Here is a 21,282-nt window from a genome sequence, read left to right as displayed (position 1 = left end):
AGCCACCCAGGTGCCCCATGTGTGTTAATTTTAAGATAGAAAATTCTTAAGTTTTGCAGACTGCATATATGTCAGAATATAAAAATACAGCACTTTTTTTTTTTTTTTGAGTGGGTGGTGGAGGGGCAGAGGGAGGGAGAGTGAGAGAGAAAGAGCCTAAGCAGGCTGTATGCCCAGTGAGGATGGGGGGGGGGGGGGGGGGGGTTGATCTGAGTACCATGAGATCATGACCTGAACTGAAGTCAAGAGTCACACTTAACCAGACTGAGCCACCCAGGCGTCCCTCACATACTAATTAAAAAAAATTTTTTTTTAATGTTTTATTTGTTTTTGAAGGAGAGAGAGACAGAGTGTGAGTTGGGGAGGGGCAGAGAGAAAGACACACACAGAATCCATCCAAAGCAGGCTCCAGGCTCTGAGCTGTCAGCACAGAACCTGACACGGGCCTCGGACTCAAACTGCAAGATCATGACCTAAGCTGAAGTTGGACGCTCAACTGACTGAGCCATCCAGGCACCCCCATTTACCTTCTTACATAAGATGAGCCTAATATCAGAGGACCAGTGCACTCTGATTTTTCAAATGTCCTATTGTTCATATTACTGTTGCTGCATAACCTAAAATTTGGCTGCTTGAAAACTAATTTAGTGTGTTCATGGATTCAGTGGGTCAGGAATTTGGACAGAGCATAGTAGGAATGACATGTTTGCTCCATGATGTCAGTGGTTCAGTGCAAAGACTTAAAGGCTGAGTGTTGACAGTTGTGGGCTGTATGATCTAGAGTGTTTATTCACGTTTCTAGAAGGACTCAAGGACCAGGATTGCTGACCTAACCATCTATAAGTGTTCTCTCCGTATGGTTTGGACTTCCTCACATTAAACAAGCCTTAGAGTAGTAGAGCTTAATTAACGGACACTCAAAGCTCCAGAAGCATGTGTTTCAGCAAACAGGGTGGAGCTGTGTTGCCTTTTCTTACATAGCTTTTAAAGTCATGTAGTGTGGTTTTAAATTTTTTTTTTTCAACGTTTATTTATTTTTGGGACAGAGAGAGACAGAGCATGAACGGGGGAGGGGCAGAGAGAGAGGGAGACACAGAATCAGAAACAGGCTCCAGGCTCTGAGCCATCAGTCCAGAGCCTGACGCGGGGCTCGAACTCATGGACCGCGAGATCGTGACCTGGCTGAAGTCGGACGCTTAACCGACTGCGCCACCCAGGCGCCCCTGTAGTGTGGTTTTAGTTGCATTATCTTAGTTTTGGCACTGTCAAAAACCCCTCAGATTTAAGGGGAGGAAACATAGACCCTGTATCTTGATGATAGGCATATCAAGATGACATTATAAAAGAGCATGTGAAATGGAAGATACAGTTGTGGCCATCTTCAGAAAATACAGTCTGTCACACCTTTACATGTATGAAATGCTGTTGTAATAGACCATTGTACCTTAAGGTATTGCCCAGCTATTGGAACACTTCTCTGGCTTTACTCCCCTACCCTAATCTGTCCCTCCAGTCTCTGAGGAGCTTATTTTTTTTTAATGTTTATTTATTTTGAGAGAGTACCCAAGTGCATGTGAGCAGGGGTGGGGGGTGGGCAGAGAGAGAGGGAAGGAGAATCCCAAGCAGGCTCTGTGCTGTCAGCACTGAGCCCAACTTGGGGATGATCTCATGACCACGAGATCATGCCCTGAGTGGAAATCAAGAGTCAGACGCCTTAACCGACTGAGTCACCCAGGTGCCCCTCTGAGGAGCTTATTGACTAGAGGGCTACATGCTTGCTCCTAGTTATTATTACAGTTAGCTATTCATCAGAATTACATGGACTTTCTGGAGAAGATGGAATATTAAACAAATTCACACAAGTTACACTGAACCTTTGTAATTGTAGCCTCTGTATATTGGGAGAATACCTATGTGACATAGACCTTTGTATACGTAGATGTATACCTATGTATATTATACGGTAGTAATAACTCGATTAATTGAGATTTTTGAAGAAGGGTAAAAGGATTGTTTTTTATTTAGCAGAGAGTAAATGTGTTTCTGCTACTTCAAACCATAGGAGTGAGATATGCACATGAATACAATATTTTTGGTTTTTGCAGATATGCAATATGATGAGGATGATGATGAAATCACCCCAGACTTGTGGCAAGAAGCATGCTGGATTGTAATCAGGTAACTTTTTAGACTAAACTAAGCCTTAAGAGGCACAATAAACTATAAAAGGATTTCCTGCTTATTCTGTTCTTGAAAATTCGATGTTTTATATGTATATGCTCCATGAGAGCTGGTTTCTCTATTAATGTATTTAACTTGAACCTTTAAAGTATTTTAAGACTTAAAAAGTTACATGAAGAATTTATGTATACATTTCGCTTAGATTCCCTAGATGTTAACTTTATACAGTTGCTTTGTGTTTTTTTCCCTCTCTCTACATATTTTTTCCCTGAGACATTTGAGAGTCTGTTGCAGACCTAAACATATTCTTTTACATACTTATAATATAAGTTCTGAAAATCAGGAAATTGATAGTAATACAATAATTTAATCTACAAATCTTATCCAAATTTTGCTGGTTGTCTCACTAATGTTGTTTATAGCAAAATAAATTTTTTTCTGATCCTGGATCCAACCTAGGATTACATATTATGTTTAGCTTTCATGACTTGTTTTTTTGTCTCTTATAATTTAGAACTGTCCATAAGTCTTTCTCTCTCTCTCTCTCTTTTTTTTTTAACTTTGGCATTTTGGAATGCCAGTTACTTTTTAGAATGCCCCTCAGTTTGGGTTTGTCTGATGTTTCCTTATAATTAGATTCAGATGATGACATTTGGCAGCAGTGATGTTCTCTTTGCAGTCCATCAGGAGGCATGAGATGCCTATTTTTTCCATTTCTGGTGTTAATTTGATTCCTTAGTTTTCTTATTATTTTAAATGGATAAAGAGTTATGTTAGGTTGTATTTTAACCCAAATTTCCATCGAATTCTAAATGCAATTAAGATGTAATAAAACTCAGAAGCCTTAACAATAGGTAAGAAAAGTAACTTTTGATTTTTTAATGTTTATTCTTTTGTTTATTTATTGAAGTTTATTTATTTATTTTGAAAGAGAGTGAGCGAGAGGCAGAAAGAGAGGGAGAGAATCCCAAGCAGGCTCTGCACTGCCAGTGCAGAGCCAATGTGGGGCTTTGAACTATGAACCATGAGATCATGACCTGAGCCAAAACCAAGAGTCAGACATTTAACAGACTGAGCTACCCAGATGCCCCTAGTGTTTGTTTATTTTGGAGAGAGAGAGACAGGAGAGAGAGAATGAATCAGAGGATCTGAAGTAGCCTCTTTGCTGATAGCAGAAAGCCTGATGCAGGGCTCCAACTCACAACATGAGCTGAAGTCAGATGCTTAACCAACTGAGCTACCCAGGCACCCCAAGAAAAGTAACTTTTTTTTTTCTTTTAATATTTATTTTTGAGAGAGAGAGAGAGAGAGAGACAGAGTCAGGATGTGAGTGGAGGAGGGGCAGAGAGAGAGGGAGGCACAGAATCTGAAGCAGGCTCCAGGCTCTGAGCTGTCAGCATAGAGTCTGATGCGGGGCTTGAACTCATGAACTGTGAGATCATGACCTGAGCCAAAGTCAGACGCTTAACCAACTGAACCACCCAGGTGCCCTGAACCTTGTTTTGTTAAAAATGTATTGAGATTTGGGGATATAAGTGTATATTTTTACAATTAAACATGGCTATAAAAACTTTGTTTTGAGATATTGGTATCTTCTGTGATATTTGAGTATTAAAACACCAAGAGGCATCTTGCTAAGAAAAAATAACTAGGTAGATACTCTGTGAGTGTGCACAGGGAGAGGGAGAGAATCTTAAGCAGGCTGCATGTCCAGTGTGGAGCTGGACATAGGGCTTGATCTCACAACTGTGAGATCATGACCTGGGCTGAAATCAAGGGTCAGACACTTAATATTAAGTCACCCAGGTGCCCTTTAAAGACATTTATAATTAGGGTCTCCTTATAGTTCTTATATTATGGTTTAATTATTTTACCCATAAGTCTTGTTTTCCTAAACTTAATAAGTTCTACAAAGAAAGTGTTTCTAGTCTCATCCCTTTTTTGGATACCTCATAGTATCTGGTATAATGATGAACATAAGGTGGTTGGTATTTAATGATTATTTGTTGGATTTAATTATAATGAAAATGAGGAAGTATGCTAGAAAACGTCACTGAGTTATAACTGGTTTTAAACCCAAATATTTTCCCAGTTCCTATTTTGATGAGAAAGGCTTGGTCAGACAGCAGCTGGATTCTTTTGATGAGTTTATTCAGATGTCTGTTCAAAGAATTGTGGAAGATGCCCCACCTATAGACCTACAAGCTGAAGCTCAGCATGCTAGTGGAGAAGTTGAAGAACCGGTAAGATGGTTATTCTAATAAAGTAACATATGTAAAAGAAAAGTATTGATTTGAAATTTCAGTCCTTCTGTCAGCTGGCCTAAAGGTTTAAAAAAAATGGTAGGTGTTTTTAGCAGGGTACTTACAGCATTTTTAAGAAGCTCTTGATTTATTCTTCCTAATGGAGAGATGCGTTTTGCAAGTAGTCCAAAACTAATCTTTATTCAGATAGTAGAGATTTAATAACTGGGGAGAGGGAACTTAGAAATATAATGAATTACCAAGAGAAACAAGCCACAAATAGTTAAGCCCCCCTTTTTTCTTTTACAGTAAGGAATCATAAAATGTATTTGAAGGACTTTTCCCCTTTTTATTATTATTTTTTAAAGTTTATTTATTTTGAGAGAGTGTGAGAGCACACAAGTGGGGGAGGGGCAGAGAGAGAGAGGGGTAGAGAGAATTCCAAGCATGCTCCCGGCTGTCAGCGCTGAGCCTGACTCAGTTCTCGATTTCAGGAACCGTGAGATCATGACCTGAGCCAAAATCAAGAGGCAGACACTTAATCAGCTGTGCCACCTGGCACCCCTCTTTATTTTTTTTGTAAGAAACACATTATTATAATTATATAAGAGATTATAAAGGGAAATGACCCAAACATACCAGCTGTTTTAGTTTTTCTAAGTTTCCTAGAGTCTTTGTTTACACATATGTGTGTTTTTAGCATTGTTAAAATCATAGGAAGAGTCTGATTTTATAATCTGGTTTTACATGAGTGATTGTGAAGAAGTATGTAGTCCAAAATAATGGCTGTCCCTAGTTTTTGAGAAGAGAGGTAGCATTGTGGGCTTTGAGAGCAATGGGGAAACTGAAAAACAAAGTGAGTCAGGGAGAGCCCCAGTTCAGTCCTTCTTTTATATCTAACCAGTTCAGTCTTTCTTTTCTGTAGCTAACTAAGCTTCTTTTTTTTTTTTTTTTATGTTTTTTATTTTATTTTTGAGAGAGTGAGACAAAGCACTAGCAGGAGAGGGGCAGAGAGAGAGGGAGACACAGGATCTGAAGCAGGATTCAGTCTCCGAGCTGTCTGAACAGAGCCTGATGCAGGGCTTGAACTCATGGACTGTGAGATCATGACCTGTGTTGAAGTCAGACGTTCAACTGACTGAGCCACCCAGGAACCCCTCTGTAGTTAAGCTTCTGAGGGTTGATCTGTTCTTCTCATTCTAACTGGAGACACTGCATAGACTTGCTGTTAAGAACAAAAATAATTGACTCTTTTGGCACTGTACTGGAAAAATGGGTATACTTTTTTTTTTTTTTTTTTAATACTTACGGCATTTTCTCTTCTTGGCATTTGCAAAACGAGAGATAACAATAAACATAACAGATTCAGAGTGCCAGTACCATTGAGGTCTATTGGAGGAGGAGATTTCTTTTTTTTTTTTTTTTTTTTTAACATTTAATTTATTTTTGAGAGACAGAGAGAGATAGAGCACAAGCAGGGGAGGAGCAGAGAGAGAGGGAGACACAGAATCTGAAGTAGGCTCCAGGCTCTGAGCTGTCAGCACAGAGCCCAATGTGGGGCTCGAACTCACAGACCATGAGATCATAACCTGAGCTGAAGTCAGCTGCTTAACCAACTGTACCACCTAGGCACCCCTGGAGGAGGAGATTTCTGAAGGGTATCAGAACTCAGTGGAAATTAAGTTGAAATTAAGCTGAAATTAAGCTGACTGTGATGGCAGGGTAGGACTTGTCTTAGTAGAGAAAAAAGATACTTAGGGGCTTCAGCAAGAAAATAAACTTGGTGTTATTTGGCTTTGGGATAGAATGACCACAGCAATCAGTATATGATTTGTCTGAGTATCTTTTTTGATCTATTTTGTTTTAGTGGCTTGATCTGTTTTTGATAGGTGTTAGTAGAAGATAAAATAGAACGAGATTGTCAGGCTTTGGATGTCATTGGAAATTATTGAAAGATTGTCACAGTATTTGCATAAAGCATTATTTTAGAAAGGTTACTTTGGAAATGGTGTTTAGTGGTAGTGGGAAGAGGCTGAAGATAGGTAGAAATCTTTGAATAGCATAGGTTTAAGATAATAATGTTCTAGATTAGGATAATGGTAGAAATAAGGAGCAGAGGGGAGGGTTCTCTTTGGTTCATGATCACCACCAGTTCTCTTTGCCCTTTACTCCAGTTTGGGAATCTTGGGTGTTAATAATTTACCGTTAATGGTCTGCTTAGTCCCACTGTCTACCTTTCTGAGATTTGGTTTGGAGAGAAATCCACACTATTGGTGTATCTCTGGAAAGTTCTTATGGATCTTGTTTTATTGGGGGAGCAAATAGATATTAATTGGAAAGTTTTTTTTTTTTTTCCACAGGTTGGAAGTTATCAGTCCCCCCCACCCGCCCCGCTTTAAAAAAAAAATATTTGCTTATTTATTTTTGAGAGAGAGAGAGAGAGTGTGTGCAAGCAGGGGAGGGGCAGAGAGAGAGGAAGAGAGAATGTGAAGCAGGCTGCACACTGTCAGCATAGAGCCTGATGTAGGGCTCGAACTCATGAACCATGAAATCATGACTTGAGCTGAAGTCAGACCCTTAACCAACTAAGCCACCGAGGTGCCTGGAAGTTGTCAGTCCTTTTTATAGAGTAAGTAGGGGGACACCTGGATGGCTCAGTCGGTTAAGCATCTAACTCTTGATTTTTTTTCAGGTCATGAGCTCACGGTTTGTGGGTTTGAGCTCCGCCTTGGGCTCTGCTCCAACATTGCGGAGCCTGCTTGGGATTCTCTCTCTCCCTGTTTCTCTGCCTCTCCCCTGCTCATGCTCTCTCAAAATAAATAAAGAATAATTAGAATTTTTTGTATATTTAATTGAAGTTAGGCTTATGTGTGTGTGTGTGTGTGTGTGTGTGTGTGTGTGTGTTCTGTCGATTAGATTAGCATGGTCCTAATTGTCTGAGTATCTTTTTGTTTTTTGTTTTTTGGTAACTTTGTACTTCTGACCTTAACCAGGGAGAGTGCACATGAAACTACATAGATCATTAACACAAATCCTTCAACTGTTTGATGTAAACACAGAGCACACGAGATATGTGCATAGTCTTTATTTACTTGGGATATTTTAAGTCGCTTTGTCTTTTGCCTTACAAGAAAGCCAATTAAGTATAAAACTTGACATCTATGGAATGTGGATGTTGGCTTTGGAGAGTCCTCATATCAGTAAAGTGGGTTAATTTCAGCAGTTCCTAGAGCTGTTTCTACTCAGAATGTTAGTGTTGATTAAATTGGAATCATTAAAACTTTAATGGACAAAAATTACCCTTCTTCATGTTTTTTGGTTTCATTTTAGCCAAGGTATTTGCTGAAGTTTGAACAAATTTACCTCTCCAAGCCTACCCATTGGGAAAGAGATGGTGCTCCTTCACCAATGATGCCAAACGAGGCCAGATTAAGAAATCTCACGTAAGAATTTTTCCAGTAGCTGATATTGAAATACCATTCAGAAAATGTAATTTTAACCAGTTGAGAGATTTAGTAAACATCTTACTGTTACTTGTGATCTACTTTTGTTTTTAAAGGTATTCTGCTCCCCTTTATGTTGACATAACCAAAACTGTCATTAAAGAAGGTGAAGAACAACTTCAAACTCAGCATCAGAAAACTTTTATAGGAAAAATTCCAATTATGTTGCGTTCAACTTACTGCCTGTTGAATGGCTTAACAGATCGTGATCTTTGTGAGTTAAATGAATGCCCCTTGGATCCAGGTGGATATTTCATTATTAATGGGTCAGAAAAGGTATAGTAAGCATTATTTAAAGAAAATTATAAAATCATAATAAAGATTTAAATTATGAAAGTTGAAATTAAAAAGTAAGCTTGTATACAGAATAACCTGGAAGTTTAAGATGGAGATTTTTTATTCTTCTTTCTATTTCAAGGACCTGTGGGTTTTATGGTGTAACTTTTTTATTGTCCACAAAGGTTCTGATTGCTCAAGAAAAAATGGCAACAAACACAGTCTATGTGTTTGCCAAAAAGGATTCTAAATATGCCTACACAGGAGAGTGTAGATCATGTCTGGAGAATTCTTCCCGACCCACCAGTACTATTTGGGTTAGCATGCTGGCAAGAGGAGGACAGGTATGGACTGGAATATGATATTGTTTGGGTTTACTTCTTTTTGTCTAGTCTTACAATTTTTTTTAAGTTTGTTTATTTTGAGAGAGAGCATGAAGAGAAGAGGGGCAGAGAGAGAGAGAGAGAGAGAGAGAGAGAGAGAGAGAATACCAAGCAGCTTCCATGCTGTCAGCACAGAGCCTGATACAAGACTTGATCTCATGAACTGTGAGATCATGACCTGAGTCGAGATCAAGAGTCGGATGCTTAACCAACTGAGCAACCCAGGCACCCCCTGTTTAGACTTACGGTTTATCAGGCTGCATTCTTAGAGCTTTTCTGGACTATATTGTCAGTGTTATGTGGTAGGTATTGTATTATTTACTTATTGCTGTGTAGCACGTTCCTCCAATAGCAACATTTATCATCTCACAGATATGTAAGTGGAACCAAATGGCATTTGGAGATATGAGGGCTGAGAAACAGGAAAAAGGGCAAGATGAAGATTTGGATATCATTTATTTTAAAGTTTATTGAGAGGGAGGGAGGCAGGGAGGGAAGGGGGAGGGGCAGAGAGAGAGAGGGAGAGCAAGAATCCCAAGTGGGCTCCGTGCTGTCAGCAGTGAGCCCAACTCTTGGCTCAAATCCATGAACCGAGAGACCATGACCTGAGCCAAAACCAAGAGTCGGATGCTTAACTGACTGAGCCACCCAGGTGCTCCTGGAAATCGTTTGTGAATTGTTACTGAACAGCCATAAGATGGGAGTTAAGGAAGGAGGCCTAAAGTAGGAGGAGAGAGATGACAGAAATTGTTATTAGAAGGACCATGATAATGTAGGGTTATGAGGCGAAGAGAAGAGAGAGCTTAATATTGAAGAAAAAAATATAAAATGGAGAGGTCAGTTGATGGTATGTCATTGTAGGTTAGTAATTTTTTGTATGTGTGTAGAATTAAAGAGAAATTGGAAAAAAGAAACTTATGTGAAAGAAGCTATTTGTTAATTTTGAAATATTCAAGTGAGATACAGATCAGCTCTGAATTTTTCATTCTCTGCTGTGTTTTTCCCCCATGTTTGTCTCTCTGTGTGTTTTTTTTTCCCTTTAGCCCTCATATCTTGCTTTCAGAGAATTTTGTGTGTTTTTTTTAGTTTGTTTTTGTTTTTGCTTTTGTTTTCTATGGGGGGAGAGGGTGTGGGATCAGTGTTCATATTCTTTTGTATCCTGATGTAATTTCCAAATACAGTATTGGGTAATTCTGAGAGAATTTTGCCAGGCAGATAGTAGAGGATGGAAGTTCTCTCAGTTCTAAATGATCAACCTGTTCATAAAATTAGTAAACCTGTTCCAGTGGTCTTGGAAAGCATCCATGGGATGTTCCTTAGAGTATGAGAGGTATGCGTCTTTTGAAATATATACAATGAACATGTATATGAGTGGTTCTCATGGTGTTTTTATATGGCTGTGATCTCTTTCTATGATACTCTAATGATTTTTATTTTTTCAGGGTGCAAAAAAGAGTGCTATTGGTCAGCGCATTGTGGCAACGCTACCGTACATCAAGCAGGAAGTTCCCATCATTATTGTGTTCAGAGCATTAGGTTTTGTGTCTGACAGAGATATTTTAGAGCATATTATTTATGATTTTGAAGATCCAGAGATGATGGAAATGGTAATGTGAAAGCAAAATGTCTTTGTAGTGTTTTCTAAGAGGTTTGAAGTTACTGACTGTTGCTAATCTTAAAACAGTAGAAAGCTGCTCTGAAGAGTAATTTAGCTGTCAGAAATCCCATGCCATTTACTATTTAGCAAAAGCCTTCAGCCTGTCTTTCTTGGCAATTCTGTGTAAAATAGTCATAAGAACTAGAGGCAGCCAACTAGAGGCAGCCAAAAGTTCACTGACAGCAGCAAGAGGAAACCATAGTAAGGAACATCAAAAAGCATACCAGCTTGGTGCAATTTAAAGAAGGAAAGTGAATAGTTGATACAACTTCTTTTTTAAAACTTTTTATTTTGAAATAATTTCAGATTTGTAGAAAAATTACAACTCTTGTATATTCTTCATCCAGATTCACTAGTTTACCTTTGCTACATTGTGACCTTTGCTACATTTGTTTTAGCATTCTCTATCTATATAAACACATTATTTTTTTTCTGGACCATTTGAGAGTAAGTTTTGGGCATCATTTCCCTTTACTCCGAAATACTTCAGTGTGTATTTCCTAAGAACCAGGACATTAATTACATATTCATAATACATTTACCAAAATCAGAACCTTTAACTTAGGTACAGTACTGTTAAGCCATAGATCTTATTCAGGTTTTTGCCACTTGTCCTGATAATGTCCTTAATGCTTTTTTCCCCCCTGGTTCAGAATCCAGCCCAGGATGGTGCATTGCATGTCATTTTTAAGTGTCTTTAACTCTCTTTAAATCTTTCCTTGTCTTTTTCTTCAGTGTTCCATAATATTGAAATTTTTGGGGAGGAGAATAGGCCAGTTATTTTGTAGAATTTCCCTCCATTTGGGCTTTTCTGGTATTTCCTCATGATTAGATTCAATTTATGCTTTTTGGCAGGAAAAATAATAGAAGTAATATTGTGTGCTTCCCAGGGCATTGCATCAGGAGTTTTGTGATGGAATTTTGTCCTGTTATTTGTAAACTCTACAGTGGTGTCTTAGGTTCCTCTACTGTAAAGTTACTAAATTTGTTGGAAGATTCTTTGAGTCTAGATAAAGAACCATTTCCTTGTCATTGTTTTTCATTGATGATTCTTGTTTCAGTAGTAGTTGATATACTTAAAGTTGTCCTGAATTGTCCGGAGTCTTTAAGACTATAGAGAAAAAAGGTTAAATGGAGGCTACATAAATGTTGGTCACATAGTGAGATGGTGGAGTGAGTACATATTAGTTTTTAGAACATCGATGCAGTTTCATGAGAAAAATGGATTCTGGCTAGATTTTACTTTAAGCTTTTATCAGTAGTCATATTAGTATAAAGTATAAAAGAAAAATACATGATTTTATCCAAAAGGTATCCCAAGTGATTCAGACTGTATTCAAACTAGAATTTTCTTAGTAAAGTGAAACAGCTGATTGATATATATATATATATAATTTTTTTTTTTTTTGAAAATTACTCTTTGTTCCTTTAGCTCTTTTGAAGCTTAGGCCAATTTTTACAGTCTGTGAGTCTAGCATTTACTGTGCGAAAGTGCTTTAATTCTTTATTCTGAAAATGATTGTTACTCCTTTTCCAAATCCAGATTGACCTTTTTTTTTTTTTAGTGTTTATTTTTGAAGGAAAGAGAGACAGAGCATGAGAGGGGGAGGGGCAGAGAGAGAGACAGACAGACAGACAGACAGAATCCAAAGCAGGCTTCAGGCTCCGAGCTGTCAGCACAGAGCCTGATTCGGGGCTCGAACCCAGGAACTGTGAGATCATGACCCCAGCTGAAGTCGGTCACTTAACCGACTCAGCCACCCAGGCACCCCAAATCCAGATTAACCTTAACAATTTCAGAACAAGAATGACAATTTAAAAAGATCACTTTGATTTACCATACACTGACTGCTTTATGTTACCTTTTTCTGATCTTTTGTTCCATGATTGGAATTTGGATGTTTAAACTTGAGGATCAGTGTTAAATAGACATAGGAAGTCAAAGGCAGGAAAGGCATTTCAGTATAGGTGATAGGATTAAAGGGTATTTACAGTGGCCAGAGTTACTCAGTGTTACCCTTCATTCCTCATGCTCATTATTGTGTAAAATTGGAATTTTAGAATGTTAGAACTAGAGTGAAACCTAGAGATTATTTTATCTAGCCACTTTGTAGATGAGCAAACTGATCACATGGCTGCTCAGAGGCCACGGTTTACTTAATCGCAGGTATGAAATGTAGGTCTTTATAAAATATTCTTTACAAAAAAAACTGGTTTTATTTATAGGTTAATAACCTCTTAAACCAAGGCTGAAAATAGCCTGGCACTTTTATGCATTTGTAATTTAGTAAATTTTAATTTTGACTATTAAAAGTTCTCTAATTTGGTATAAGGTGTTTAGAAGGAATTTTTGTTTTGCCATTTGTTAAAATGTAAAAACCAAAAACACAGTACTCTTTTTATAATGGAATTATTTATATTTTTTAAGGAAGTAGAGTTGCTTGTGTTGATGAGATTTTGTCAAGAGATCTCGAGATCTTAAAAGTGTATTCAACTTACAAGATTTTGTGATTCTTTGGTTTTTCAAAAAATATTTGCATATTCTGTTAGTACATAGGGATATTTAACATGTTACAAAGTAAAGTTATAGTTGACTTAAGGTGAAAATGACTCTTACTTGAATTGTCTGATAGGTGAAACCTTCTCTCGATGAAGCTTTTGTCATCCAGGAACAGAATGTTGCACTGAATTTCATTGGCTCAAGAGGGGCAAAGCCTGGTGTCACCAAAGAGAAAAGAATTAAATATGCAAAAGAAGTCTTACAAAAAGAAATGCTCCCTCATGTCGGTGTCAGTGATTTTTGTGAGACCAAAAAAGCTTATTTCTTGGGGTACGTTAAATACCATTTTAAGTTTTTTGCCAAGATAGTTTTTCTTGAATTTAAAAATATCAAAGGGGTGCCTAGGTGGCTGAAAGAGCATTAAAAAAATGCCAGAATGGTGTTTTTAAATTTTTTAAAAAGCCAAAAGCCATATGTTTTCTTTTTCACTTCTTTTTTTTAAAGGTACATGGTTCATCGGTTGCTTTTAGCAGCTTTGGGTAGAAGAGAATTAGATGACAGGGATCACTATGGAAACAAACGATTGGATCTTGCTGGACCACTACTTGCATTCTTATTCAGAGGGTAAGGAATGAGAATGATAACAGTTACAAATAGAGAGATTTCACTTTAGATTTGTCATTGCACTAGTGGAAGTCCTAAACTGTCTTGGCATCTATATTGGGTATATATGAAGTTGGCTACATTCTGTTTGCCACTTGCCCAGATTTTGTTCTACTTCGTGTCTGTGAATTTCAGGTTTGTAAGGGCAGGTTATTACTTGTATACATTTTCTTTATTTCTCTGGTAGCTTTATAAGTCATTTGCTAAGTACTGATGATATTGGAATTTTTATTAGTCCTGCTTTTGCATTTTATAAAAACCCAAAAGCTGGAGGGAAATCTGTCAAAATATTAGCAGCCGTTGTCTCACAGTATTGATGTAATATGATTTTTATTTTATTCTTCCTATGTTTTTGTATTTTCTATACTTCCTGTAATGAACATATAACACTTTTATATTCAGAAAAGTTATTTTTAAAAGCAAAATCTGTAAACAATACAAAAAAGATAATATTAGCACTATTTCTTTCTTCACGTTCTATTATTTAGTGTGTTGTAGAATAGTGATTTGTCAGCCTACTGTTTCACCCTACTAAGGAGTCTCTGACATTTTTCTCTAGTTGCTCACCTCATGTGTATTTATGTACTGTGAGTACATTAGTGCTTTTTACATAAAAAGTAGTAACGCTTCCCTCCCCCTACCCGAACTACTTTTCACCCCCTGTGGGCAAAATTGTCCATATTGAGAATGCATGTTGTTGACCTTTACATATTTAAAATACCATTTTATTTGGCAGTATGTTTAAGAATTTGCTTAAAGAGGTGCGGATCTATGCACAGAAGTTTATTGATCGAGGAAAGGATTTTAACTTGGAGTTGGCAATTAAAACAAGGATTATATCTGATGGCCTAAAATATTCGTTAGCTACTGGAAACTGGGGTGACCAAAAGAAAGCTCATCAAGCCAGAGCTGGAGTATCTCAGGTAAGGACATCGACTGTAACTACAGGTTTGATAGGAAAATGTTGTGAGACTAATAGATCCCTTCATTCATTAAATGTAAATTATTTTACTTTTTTTTTTTCTTAGATGTAAAAGCACTGGGGGGTATTGAATTATGAAAATGAAATTTTCCTTAAATTAGCTGTTAGCATTACTTAAGAGATTAAAGTTTTGGCTTGCAGCAAGGTAGTTAATAAGTTAGTGTACCTGCTAAGACATAAGATGGTCCATGTTAGTGAAATTTTTATATCTTAAAAGCTCCATATTAGAAGTTAACTAAAGTACAAAGTACAGTACAGTGTTGACCTGTGAACAGTGGGGGGTTAGGGACAGTAACTCTTGTGGGACTAATATCCTAGTGGTTGGAGGTGATCATATATAAAACATTTATGTGGATATGTTAGAACTGTATATCACAGATATGCCATCCCTGCTATGAGGGGCACTTAAGTTATGGGATGAATGATTATCTAGGGAAGGGATGGAGAAAGGAGGGATAGGGAGAGTTCGAGAGTCAGTTGATTATAGGTTAAAATGTGACTTTGCCTCATTCTAGTATTTGCTAAAAATGCGGTAGCATGAGTAACAGAAATGCCCAAACTACAAAGATTTGATATTGTTTTCTAGGTATTAAACCGCCTGACATTTGCATCTACTCTTTCTCACCTGCGTCGTTTAAATTCTCCTATTGGTAGAGATGGCAAGCTAGCAAAACCAAGACAATTGCATAATACATTGTGGGGAATGGTGTGTCCTGCTGAGACCCCAGAGGTAATACATTAGAATTTGTGTTCAGGACAAAAAGTCTACCGATAATTATGTAGGGTATATAATTACTTTTAGAAGTAAGTAATTTGTTGTGCAGTTTTAGAATTAATGTTTTATTTATGATTTTGTTCTTAGAGTAAATCCTGAAATCAAATTGAAGGAAAAGTGTTTATGGAAAGGAATTTTGATAGGTATGTTAAATCCATATGAATAATACTTTGTTTATTCGTAGGGCCATGCTGTAGGACTTGTGAAGAATTTAGCCCTGATGGCTTATATTTCAGTTGGATCTCAGCCTTCTCCAATTCTTGAATTTTTAGAAGAATGGAGTATGGAAAATTTAGAAGAAATATCTCCTGCAGCTATTGCTGAGTGTGTATAGACATGATTTCTTCTTTGAAACTATTGTTAATCTTTGGTTATTGCTTAGTATAGAGTTACTAACTGCAAAATGCTTTTGGTTTCACATTTTAGTGCAACCAAGATTTTTGTTAATGGCTGCTGGGTTGGAATACATAAAGATCCTGAACAACTTATGAACACCCTGAGGAAGTTGCGGCGACAGATGGACATCATTGTGTCTGAAGTGAGCCTTTAATTAAGAGTAGATGATTCTACAGGATTTCTAAACAAGGCATAAGACTAGTGACAATTTTCTTTACATTGGCATTTCTTTAACTGCTTTCTCTTGAATTATAGAGTACATTGTCAGAAGTCTAGGTGATGCTTTTTTAAAGTTTATTTTGAGAGAGAGAGACAGACAGTGTGAGTGGTGGAGGGGCAGAGAGAGAGGGAGAGAGAATCCCAAACAGGTCCCACCCTGTCAGCACAGAGCCTGACGTGGGGCTCAAACCCACGGACTGTGAAACCATGACCCAAGCTGAAATCAAGAGTCGTATGCTTAACTGACTGAGCCACCCAGGTACTGCATAACTATGTTCTTTATTGAGAATTTCCCCCCAATTTTTGTTTTTTGGAGAGGGGCAGGTGGGGAGGGGCGAAGACAGGGAGTGAGAGAATCTTAAGCAGTGTGGAGCCCAATGAGAGGCTTGAGATCATGACCTGAGTCAAAATCGAGAGTTGCATGTTCTACTGACTGAGCCAGAAAGTGCCCTGCCTAAAATATCTTTTATAATTTCTGGGAATAGGGGCGCCTGGGTGGCTCAGTCGGTTAAGCATCCAACTTCTGCCCAGGTCATGGTCTCATGGTTCATGAGTTCGAGCCCTACATTGGACATGCTGCTGTCAGCATAGAGCCTGCCTTGGATCCTTTGTCCCCCTCTTTCTGTCCCTCCCCCACTGCACACTGTCTTTCAAAAATAAGTAGACATTAAAAAAATAAAGTATGTTTTCTGGGAATATATTTTCTAGTGCTGCCCAGTAGAAATATCATGTGAGCTACCCATGGATATAGTAGCCATGTTAAAAAATTAGAAAATGAAAATAATTTTAATAATATATTTTATTTGACCTGTTCTATCCAAAGTACTATAATTTCAACATCTAATTAGTAGTTATGAGAAATTTTGTATCCTTTATTTTTATGTGGTACTTTTTTTTATTGAAGGGTAGTTGATGTACAGTATTGCATTAGTTTCAGGTGTATAACATATTGATTTGACAGTTCTATACATTATGCTGTGCTCACCAGAAATGTAGCTACCATCTGTCATGTATAATAGCAATACATGATATTATAATGCTATTGACTATGTTCTCTGCACTGTACCACTTATTATCTGTTCATTCTATAACTGGAAGCTTGTACTTCCTACTACTCCCCGTTACCCTTTTTGCCCATCCTCCCAATTCCTTTTTGTCTGGTAACCACTAGTTTGTTTTCTGTGTTTATGGGTCTGTTTCTGCTTTGTTTATATGGTACTCTTTGAAATCCACTGTGTAATTTATACACATTGTACACTGCAGCGTCTCTCAGTTCAGAATGGCCATATTTCAAGTGCTTAATAATGACATGTGGCTAATGTCTGCTGTATCGGACAGGTAAATTATAAGCCATTTGTCTGATTAGGTCAGTGTCAGAAGGTGGGCTTGTTTCCGAGAAAGTATGATAGATGCAAAATGATAATGGCTGGTTACTGAAAGGTTGCAGAGTGAAGTCTATGTAATTATCAGAGACAAAATAAATTGCTATCTCTAGTGTTTGTGATGACACAAATATATTTTCTTCATTTTGCTTTATCTTGCATGACAGTATTGCCAGATATTCAGCTTTATAATTACCAAGGTTAAATAATTATTCTTTATAAAATTTTAAATTATACTTAGGTTTTTAGTATATCGAACAATGATAAACTAAGATTTGTCCATTTTTTTAAAAGGTTTATTTATTTTGAGAGAGCATGCACATGCATGCAAGCAGGTGAGGAGTAGAGAGAGGGGGAGAGAGGATCCCAAGCAGGCTTAGTGCTGACAGTGCAGAGCCCGATGTCGGGCTGGAACTCAGGAACCATGAGATCATGACTTGAGCCAAAATTAGGAGTTGGATGCTTAACCGACTGAGCCACCCAGCTGCTGCAAGATTTGTCCATTTCAAAAAAAAAAAAAAAGATTTGTCCATTTTATTTGATAATTGTTTGCTCCAGATATTTACTAGGAACTTTATTATATTTTTAGCTAAGTCTTAATGATACAGAGAAAAAGTTCATGAGACTGTTTTGTCTTTTTACATATAGGTTTCTATGATCAGAGATATTCGAGAGCGGGAGATTCGGATCTATACCGATGCAGGACGTATTTGTAGGCCACTTCTGATTGTAGAAAAACAAAAACTACTTCTAAAGAAGAGACATATTGATCAATTGAAAGAGAGAGAATATAACAACTACAGGTAAGAACATGCATGAGGAAAAAATTGAGATATAATTTGTATGCCATATAGTTCAGTGGTTTTTAGTATATTCCTGATTGTGCAACTATCACCACTAATTCCAGAATATTTCGTTGCCCCAAAAAGGCACTTTGTACAGTCACGTTTGTTTTTCTTAATTTTTATTATCAAGTAAAGAACTTGTAGCGTTTTGTTAAAGCATTAAAGTCTTTGTGACATGTGTGACATGTTGAAGTCTGATAAGAAATAACTTACATAATAGAAATTGTATAGCATGTAATATGAATAATATGACAGCAAATAAATTTAATAAAAAGATGAATCTGCTTTAAAATTTATTTTTAAAAATATTTGAATGTATATTTTTATTGTAAAAAAAGTCAAACAATGTGTATAATAAAAATACATAAAAGCCCCTAATCCATACTCTCCTCTTAAAAAGTAACCCATACCCATATACCCATGTATTAGAACAAACCAAGACAAACTAATAGTGATATAGGATCATACTTTGTGTGTGTTGTTTATAGTAACTTGCTTTTTTTCACTATTAACAGTAATATACCTATTTTGGAACTCTTTCTGTATCCGTACATGTAGATAAAAGAATACCCTTTTTTTGTTTGTTTGTTTATATTTTAGAGCAGGGCAGTAGTGGGGGTGGGGGGGGCGCAAGGAACAGAGGATCTGAAGCTGGCTCTGTGCTGGTAGTAGAGAGCCCACTGTGGGGCTCCAACTCAAACTGTGAGATCATGACTTGGGCCAAAGTCGGGTGCTTAAGTAACTGAGCCACCACCTAGGTGCCCTGATATAGGAATACTCTTTATTAAGCAGGAAGCTTAGTTAAAATACTTCAGTAGATAAGGAAATAAAGTGAATACTTCTTTTTCTTTTAAAGTTTATTTTATTTTTATTTTTTTAGAGAGAGTGCGAGCAGGGTAGAGGGGCAAAGGGAGAGAGAGAATGAATCCTAAGCAGGCTCCACACTTAGCACAGAGCCAGATGCAGGGTTTGATCCCATGACTCTGGGATCATGACCTGAGGTGAAATTGAGTTGGACACTCAACCGACTGAGCCAACCAGGCACTCCAAAGTGAATTCCTCTTTTTTAGTTGGCAGGATCTTGTGGCCAGTGGGGTAGTAGAATATATTGATACTCTGGAAGAAGAAACAGTGATGCTTGCAATGACTCCAGATGATTTACAGGAGAAAGAAGTAGCTTATTGTTCCACATATACACACTGTGAGATTCATCCATCAATGATTCTTGGTGTCTGTGCATCTATTATTCCCTTTCCTGATCATAACCAGGTTGGTAGCAGTTTTTTTAACTTCTGGTTTTTTGAGGTATTGGGGGAAGAAGAATACAACTTAGAGATTAATCTGTAGTTTTTCGTAAAGAAAAGTGTGTTGATGAAAAGGCTGTGAACTCATATGGAATCAGCATTTAATATGCTTTTTTTTGTTTGTTTCACTGTTAGCTATAATTATTCCAAATGGTTATGACTTCTCTTTCAGAAAAAAACATGACCTTTACCAGCCATATTTCTGATTTGTGTAGTACCCTGTAGAATCTGTTGCTTTAGAAGCATTAAATTTTCATTGATTCTGCTTTTCATTTCTACCTTTAGTCCCCTAGAAACACATACCAGTCTGCTATGGGTAAGCAGGCTATGGGAGTTTATATCACCAACTTCCATGTTCGTATGGATACACTGGCCCATGTTCTGTATTATCCTCAAAAACCACTTGTGACTACACGGTCTATGGAATATCTACGATTTAGAGAGCTGCCAGCAGGTATGTTCAGTTTTGTTTTTCAGTTTTTTTTAAATTTTTTTTCTCAAAAAAAATTTTTTAATGTTTATTTTTGAGAGAGAGTGAGAGAAAGTGCATGAGGGGGAGGGTCAGGGGCAGAGGTGGGGGGGTCAGTCACAGAATCTGAAGCAAGCTCCAGGCCCGAGAGGTCAGCACAGAGCCTGACGTGGGCTGGAACTTACGAGTCGTATGAGATCATGACCTGAGCCGAAGTAGGATGTGTAACCTACTGAGCCACCTAGGCGCCACTATTCTTTACCTTTTAAGATCCCTGTCATGCTTAAGTACTTTGAGTGCTTGGGAGGGTGAATAAAATAACTTATGACACAACCTCTTTTATCTCAAAATTTATAATGTGGTGGGAAACTTGAACACAAATAATAATTTTTTTTTTTCAACATTTTTTATTTGTTTTTGGGACAGAGAGAGACAGAGCATGAACGGGGGAGGGGCAGAGAGAGAGGGAGACATAGAATCGGAAACAGGCTCCAGGCTCCGAGCCATCAGCCCAGAGCCTGATGCGGGGCTCGAACTCACAGACCGCGAGATCGTGACCTGGCTGAAGTCGGATGCTTAACCGACTGCGCCACCCAGGCGCCCCTGAACACAAATAATAAAAGATAGATATGTGGAAAGTGTTACGATGAGGTACAGAATCCTTTGAAAGCACAGAGTGAAGGAAATGATTGATACCTGTTGGAAATCTGGAGCCAGTTTCATGGGGGAGGTGGCATTTTAGACTAGCATATGGTTTGACAAAAGGGTATTTGAGAGGTGGGTTGAGGAAGGTCTTAGATGCATGAATGTATGAGATACGGAACAGTTAGTAGTCATGGCACTTTAGTATAACTGAAGTGTAAATGTATGGGAGTGAACTTTGGTCTCATAGTGTAGAGAGCAGGTTGAATTTTGAGAATGAAGACCCATCCAGGCTTTTGGAACAAGGAGGTAATACAATTTGGGATTTATTTTGAGGGTTGGGGGTGGTGTGCCTGGGTGGCTCGGTTAAGCATCTGATTCTTGATCTCAGCTCAAGTCTTGATCTCAGGGTTGTGAGTTCAGACCCTGCATTGGCTCCACCGTGGGCATGGAGCTTACTTAAAAGGAAAAAAAAAAATTAGGAATGTCATTCTGGCAGTTGATACAGATTACAATTAGATATGGTATTGGAAGAAGATAATTTAGAGGTTTTTGCAGTGGTCTGAGAATTGGTAAGGTCCTTAAGAAATGAAGAAGAGTAGGAGATGAGATGCCTAATGGAATACCCTTGATGGGACTTGGAAATATTATTGGACATATTGTTGGTGTTCGTGGCTTGGGTGATGAAGAAGAGAGGAGTACTATTAATAAGATTGGAAGCCCATTAGAAGGAAGATGTTTTAGAGGTAAGATAGGAAGTTCAGTTTTCAGCATGTTGATTTTGAGTTGCTGCTATAACGTGTAAGAAAAGATTTTCCAACAGTGAGTCGCAAATATGATTTGAAAGAAACTCAGATCTGGA

At 37.7% G+C, this 21,282-nt stretch overlaps 1 protein-coding gene across 1 annotated transcript in view; it reads left to right on the top strand.

Annotated features, from left to right (window-relative positions):
- POLR2B (RNA polymerase II subunit B) overlaps positions 1-21,282 on the top strand; it is a 41,966-nt gene that overhangs the window by 4,447 nt on the left and 16,237 nt on the right. The window contains exons 2-16 of the mRNA XM_006931102.5: positions 2,106-2,178; positions 4,274-4,424; positions 7,755-7,867; positions 7,984-8,203; positions 8,389-8,547; positions 10,029-10,193; positions 12,877-13,073; positions 13,248-13,367; positions 14,143-14,329; positions 14,975-15,118; positions 15,348-15,487; positions 15,590-15,701; positions 17,809-17,963; positions 19,076-19,274; positions 19,595-19,763. Of these exons, the coding sequence (XP_006931164.1) occupies positions 2,106-2,178; positions 4,274-4,424; positions 7,755-7,867; positions 7,984-8,203; positions 8,389-8,547; positions 10,029-10,193; positions 12,877-13,073; positions 13,248-13,367; positions 14,143-14,329; positions 14,975-15,118; positions 15,348-15,487; positions 15,590-15,701; positions 17,809-17,963; positions 19,076-19,274; positions 19,595-19,763 (2,304 nt within the window). The remainder of the gene's footprint in view (positions 1-2,105; positions 2,179-4,273; positions 4,425-7,754; positions 7,868-7,983; positions 8,204-8,388; positions 8,548-10,028; positions 10,194-12,876; positions 13,074-13,247; positions 13,368-14,142; positions 14,330-14,974; positions 15,119-15,347; positions 15,488-15,589; positions 15,702-17,808; positions 17,964-19,075; positions 19,275-19,594; positions 19,764-21,282) is intronic.

This window comes from Felis catus, chromosome B1 (genome assembly GCF_018350175.1).
Source record: "Felis catus isolate Fca126 chromosome B1, F.catus_Fca126_mat1.0, whole genome shotgun sequence".
Taxonomy (NCBI): domain Eukaryota; kingdom Metazoa; phylum Chordata; class Mammalia; order Carnivora; family Felidae; genus Felis; species Felis catus.
This window is presented reverse-complemented; position numbering and strand designations above follow the sequence as displayed.